The following is a 6,470-nucleotide window of genomic DNA, read 5'->3' on the forward strand; positions in this document are numbered from 1 at the left end:
TATATATATATATATATATATATATATGCTAAAAGTTGTGTAACTGATGTTAATTACAATAAACAAAGTCCTGGCACATGCTCGATGGAAAACAGCGTAATTCTCTTATCGTGTCCATCATACATCATATTAGTGTACATCGATTATCTATCAAACACAATGAACAAATACAACAGGAAGCAAACACTGTGTCCTTTGTGCAATGTATGTCGTCGTTTAGTATGATTTGGCCTCCTCCGAGGCCATAACTCTATGAAAAGCTTTCTCTGTCAAAACTTTGCATGTGTTAAAAGGATGCAAATTAGCGAGGCGACAACGAACTACATATCAATGAGGCAATCAGGATAGTTCAAAGTAAGTTTTTGGCTTTGCAATGCCAGGACAAAAATATTCACAAGTTAACCTTCACCAGACTTTGATATATTTAGATCAATGACATGACTAATTGAATAAGCACACTTCTGCTAACTAAAAGAGTAAAACCTAAAGAAATAAAAGAAATTAAAAGAAACTCAGAGTTCATGAGAAGCGCTACAACATATGATGAATCAAAGCATACTGCAATCAGCTCCCCAATTCTAGGCAAAGTTGGCCACTGACTCTTTCAGTTGGTTCCACAGACTATCACTCTAATAACTAGCTTTCAGGCATGCATTATGCCATCACACATCAGAAATATTACCAGCCTTTAGTCTAATATATCTCAAGTTTGGACCTCGAATGGCTTTAATGGCCTCCCAGCTTAACAATGTATAGTCGTTGTAATTCCGAGTAAGAGCAAACATGGTCCGCTCTGACGCGTCCCAATGACCCTCCAGTTTCAACATCTTGAGGGTTTGGATTGTAGAGACAGCCACAACTGCAATATCAGTAAGTATTTGTTTGTCACACAGAGACAGTTCCAGGTGCTCCAAGCTACACATTTTGGTGCTCAAATGCACGATCCCCGTATCAGTGATTCTGTTGCACCTCACAAGTACCAATTCTTTCAAAGTTTGTGAGGTATGTATACCCATCTGCCAAAAATCTCAGTCCGCGATCCGTAACGTTGCGACAATCTATCAGCTCCAAAATATCAATGGAACATGAAGATGCAGACCCAATTGCTTCAAGGGCTTCGTCCGAAATCAGGCTATTGCTCCCCAAATAACACAAACACTTCAAGCGGTTAGCAGCACAGTGCAAAAGCGCTAGCGCAGCAACTCCAGAATCCCCTACCCTTCCTTTCCCGAAAACACTAACCCCAGCCAGTTTAGGACACTCTTTTCCCAAACTCATGAAACCACCGTCACCATCTCGCTGACACCAATTCAACTTAACAGTCTCAAGTTTTGGACATGATTTGGCTAAGAACTCAAGGTCTGCGTCACTCAAAGGCTTCCAAGTTTCGAACTTGACCAAATTGGGGAACCTAGCTAATGAAGTAATCAGGAAATAGTGTGGACGAAGAACCACAAGTGAGGAATGGCTTAGTCCTTCAACTCTCAACCATTGCTTGCAAACCTCGGAGCACGATTTTCTGTCATCTTTAAGTTTAATCCTTGTTAGGATTAGGCCTAGTAAATCGTCATTCAGCAACGAAAATTTCCCTGATTCTTGAGTTTTCGAAGCCATTGTATCACTTATGACTTTGATACAAAGCTAGGGTTTCCAAAAAATCTAACAATAGAAGTCGAATTGAGGTACGAAAAACACAGAGATAAACCCAATAAAAGTCGAAAACCCAGAAATTCAGAGATGAACCTGAAGATGTTCGATGCAAGAAGCTACGAAATTGACGGGGTTGATTGAGCTACTCTCCCATGTCTCCGGCAACTCTGAAGGGTCTGGAGAATTCGGAGATAGGGAAAGGAGCTCAGGTTTTTAGGTTTTGGTGTTCAAGACCAAAACCTAATTAGTACGGATTGGGCTTTTAGCGGGTTAGGCGAATTCAGTGCGTGGCTAGGCGGTTAGTGTTTAGTGGGCCGAGGCGGGCTGGGGTCCCACCCTTTAAACAACAAATATGGGCTTTGTAGAGGAAAGTAGCCCAGACCTTTTCTCGCCCAGTTATGACTTTCTTAATTTGGCTAGGCCACTATGTCAAGGTTTATTTATTATTTGAAGGGTTTATTTATTTTTTAGATTGAGATTTGGTACCAAATTTAGACTGAAAAGCCACAATTGTTGTCACCAAAGTAAAGGCCAAAAGATTCATGCATGATGAGGTATATACACCTCTTGTGACTCTCTGTCTCACTTATATGTAAGTTTGTTGGAAAACTTGGAATCGCAGTGAGAGTTGTAGTAGCTAGTCCTCCTTTTAGTTCTGAAGCCATGAGCACAAGTCCAGCAGTTGTTTCAGTTCTCAGGTTCATATTGCTTCTGGTGTTTGTTGGATGGCTCATCATTTGGATTGTGTTGCCTACCAAAACTTACAGAGATTCCTGGAGACCCAACTTACAAGACCACCTCACCTCCACATATTTGGAGATCAAGGTAAATAACTTGTATACTAATACTTCTTTCACTAATTAGTGTCTACAAGCTAATTAATGAGTTATATATACTAATTACAGGGATGAATCTGGTGCTTTTCTCGTTCCCGGTGATGTTCATAGCAGCCTTGAGTTGTGTTCATCTCCATCTAATCCAGACGAGGAAATCAAACAAGGTTTCATACTCGACATACTACTCCACAAGCTTTGCTAGCTTCTGGAGACGACCGGCGAGTGTGAAAGCTCCACTGGGAATTGTGACTGCAATGGAGATCGGTTTCGCAGTCATGTTTGTTGCACTCTTGGTGTGGTCTCTTACCAATTACATACACGTAGCTGAAAAGAGAAAAAACATGGAAATCGGAAAGTCTCTACTCTCCGATCAAAGCCAACACCAAACCCAGGTCCTCTCCCTTCTCCCATCCACCTCAATCCCACCCCCAAGCTCCGCCGACCCCTCAGCGTTTTCGGCACCACCAAATCCCATCCCCCTGCCCTCTCAGATTTCTCTCTCTCTCTCTGAAGTTTCTAACTCGCCGAGCGACACCGATTCCCAATCCGGGCCAAGGAGCCCGCCCCGGAACCTCAAGCCATGTCTCCGGATCTGGCCCGCTCCACGACGGCGGCTCCGATGAAACTCCCTCACGGACGCGAAATCGATCATCACCTCTATCATCAACGCTGCCGCGTGGGTATACTAAAGATCACTGATCGCCGTAGATTGCATCTAGAAGCTATCGCGGCGAGGCTGAGCTTGGGGTGGGATTGAGGTGGATGAGAGAAGGGAGAGACCTGGGTATGGAGTTGGCTTTGATCGGAGAGTAGAGACTTTCCGATTTCCATTTTTTTTTTTATCTTTTCAACTATGCTGAGTGGACCAAATGCTCACACGTGGCGGATTTTCAGTGGACGGTCGCACAGGTGAGGTGGTGCGGCTGTCGCACGGAAGAATTCCTCTACTATTTTTCATGATGGCATAGGTAATGGGTTTATGACATCGGCATGGGTGGATATGATATAATCCCTAAATTGAGGTAGATTCATGTACTCTTCGATTAATCTTATGCAAGACACGTCCCCTCTAGTTGCCTCATGGATGTACTCCAGCCAACCATGGTATTGCAAGTCTCAGTGTTAACGGGGCTACAACTTGGCTCTTGACATTCGAGTAGGGCATGTTGGAGGTCGAGGAAGCTAGCTATGACCTCTAAGATCTTCTAAACATTTTGTTTTAATCATACATGAGAGTTTTATTTGTTATTATACTTTTGTCGTCGTTGAAAAATCGTAGTCCCTCATACTTTTGCCGTCGTTGAAAAATCGTAGTCCCTCATGAAGTTCGTGACTTTTAAACGCACGTGTACATAATTGAATTGTCAAACATAATATTTCACCTAAATTCTGAACAGAAACATTATGATTGTGCTTAATTTGTTGCTATTGGTGAGAAAGAGAATTTTTTTTGCGTGGTTAGAATTGAAATGTCTGGCTTTAATTATTTCTGTGTACCATTATCATGATTGACGTCTTTGTCCCTATTTGTCAAATGTTCCATACTACTGGTTCATCACGTCTTTTACATGCTTTTCCTTGGTGTCTGAAAGTCACCTTGGATTCTTTAACTGAGTGGTTGAACTTGATTTGATCCCCAGCGATCTTTGTTAGCTAGCTATCTTCGTTTAAATCTCTGAAACTAAACGACTCAATGAACAACATGATCATTAGGATGATATTGCTTCTGGTGTTTGCTGGATGGCTCATCGTTTGGATTATGGTGCCAACGAAAACTTACAATCTTGTCTGGACTCCCAAGCTTCAAGCTCATCTCACTTCAACGTATTTTGGAGTTCAAGGTATATAAGATTTAAACTTTCTTCTATATATATATATAAGATTTTTCTCAGCTGCGGACGTCTGCACCAATGGTTTGATGCGGATTTTCATTTTTTCACCACTTTTCGATCGAGTTTTCTCATCTCCACCATCTAGTATCTAGATAATATTGTGTAGATCATCTATGCAAAATTTCAGCCAATTTGGTAATCGTTAAGGCCCTCAAACTCGAAAAACAAATAGACGGACTGAATTCTATCCGGTTCATGTTTATACTAGAAAAACACAATTTTGAGGGTCTTAACGATTATCAAATTGGCTGAAATTTTGCAGAGATGATCTACACAATATTATCTAGATACTAGACGGTGGAGATGAGGAAATTTGATCGAAAAGTGGTGCAAAAATGAAAATCCGCACCAAAACCATTGGTGCGGACATCCGCAGCTGAGACGGACTGTATATATACATATATATATATGGACTGTATATATATATATATAAAGATTGGATCAGAGGCGCACGTCCACCGGCCTTAAAGTGCGGACGTCCCTCCATTCGCCACCATACGGCGCCGGCGAGGGTGCGCCTCCACCCCAGCAGACTCCAGCAGCGTCCCCGACCACTTTCCCTCCCCGGCGTGTCCGCCGAATTCCAGTTTTCCGGCCAGATCACCCAAAACTTCAAACAAAGTTGATCTGGCCGGAAAACTGGAATTCGGCGAACTCGCCGGGGATAGAAAGTGGTCGGAGACGCTGCTGGAGTCAGCTGTGGTGGAGGCGCGCCCTTTCCGGCGCCGTACGGTGGTGAACGGAGGGATGTCCGCACTTTAAGAGCCGTGCGGACGTCTGCTCTCGAACGGTTCTGTATATATATATTCGTGTGTGTGTGTGTGTATATATAGGCCGGATGTGGAGCGCACGTCCGCACTATCTTTAAAGTGTGCACGTGCCTCCGTTAGCCACCGGACGGCGGTGACGACGGCGCGCCACCACCCTAGCGGACTACAGCAGCGTCCCCAATCATTTTTCCTCCCCGGCGAGTCTGCCAAATTCCAGTTTCCGGTGAAATCGATCTTGTTTGAAGTTTTGGGTGATCTCGTCGGAAAACTGGAATTCGGCGGATTCGCCGGGGAGGGAAAGTGATCGGGGACGCTGCTGGAGTCCGCTAAGGTGGAGGCGCGTCATCATCGGCATCGTCTGGTGGCGAACGGAGGCACGTGCACACTTTAAGGATAGTGCGGACATGTGCTCTCTATCGTTTTCGTATATATATATATTTCATATCCAGTGCGAAGCTTCGTTCTGAAATTAAAGTATGAAATTCCTTATTTGACTCACTTTTTCGTCATATTTTCATATCTCCATCGTTCAGTTTGTAGAACCTAATGCATAGATCACTTCTGCAAAGTTTTATCTAATTTGATGATTGTTTGGGTTTTCGAAATCGTTATTTACACAAACAGATCTGGTTAGACAAATTTATGGTCCATTCATTGATTTGATCTAATTTAGTATCCAAACGACCATTAATCTTGATGAAATTTTGTATGAAGTATCAATAATCTGAACGATGGAGATGTGAAAATATGACGAAAAAGTGAGTCAAATACGGAACTTCACACTTTAATTCCAGAGCGAAGCTTCACTTTGGATAAGAGCTATATATAGGATTTTTCTCAGCTGCGGACGTACGCACCAATGGTTTTGGTGCGGATTTTCATTTTTGCACCACTTTTCAATCCAATTTCCTCATCTCCACCGTCTAGTATCTAGATAATATTGTGTAGATCATCTCGGCAAAATTTCAGCCAATTTGATAATCGTTAAGGCCCTCAAACTCGAAAAACAAATGGACGGACTGAATTCTGTCAAACATGAACCGTTCATGTTTATAACAAAAAGATGCAATTTTGAGGGCCTTAACGATTACCAAATTGGCTGAATTTTTGAAGAGATGATCTACACAATATTCTCTAGATACTAGACGGTGGAGATGAAGAAATTCGATCGAAAAATGGTGCAAAAATGAAAATCCGCACCAAAACCATTGGTGCGAACGTCCGCAGCTGAGAAGGGCTATATAAATATATATATATATATAGATATATATATATATATATATATATATATATATATATATATATATATATATATACTACTC

General features: G+C 42.3%; 1 protein-coding gene across 1 annotated transcript in view; it reads left to right on the forward strand.

Annotated features, from left to right (window-relative positions):
* The window catches only part of LOC101307264 (ferric reduction oxidase 4-like), a gene marked incomplete at its 3' end in the record, with an annotated part of 15,562 nt that overhangs the window by 7,633 nt on the left and 1,459 nt on the right, over positions 1-6,470 (forward strand). The window contains 2 exon segments of the mRNA XM_004309137.1: positions 2,554-2,806; positions 4,144-4,327. Coding sequence (XP_004309185.1) covers positions 2,554-2,806; positions 4,144-4,327 — 437 coding nt within the window.

Source organism: Fragaria vesca, linkage group LG7 (assembly GCF_000184155.1).
Source record: "Fragaria vesca subsp. vesca linkage group LG7, FraVesHawaii_1.0, whole genome shotgun sequence".
NCBI lineage: Eukaryota > Viridiplantae > Streptophyta > Magnoliopsida > Rosales > Rosaceae > Fragaria > Fragaria vesca.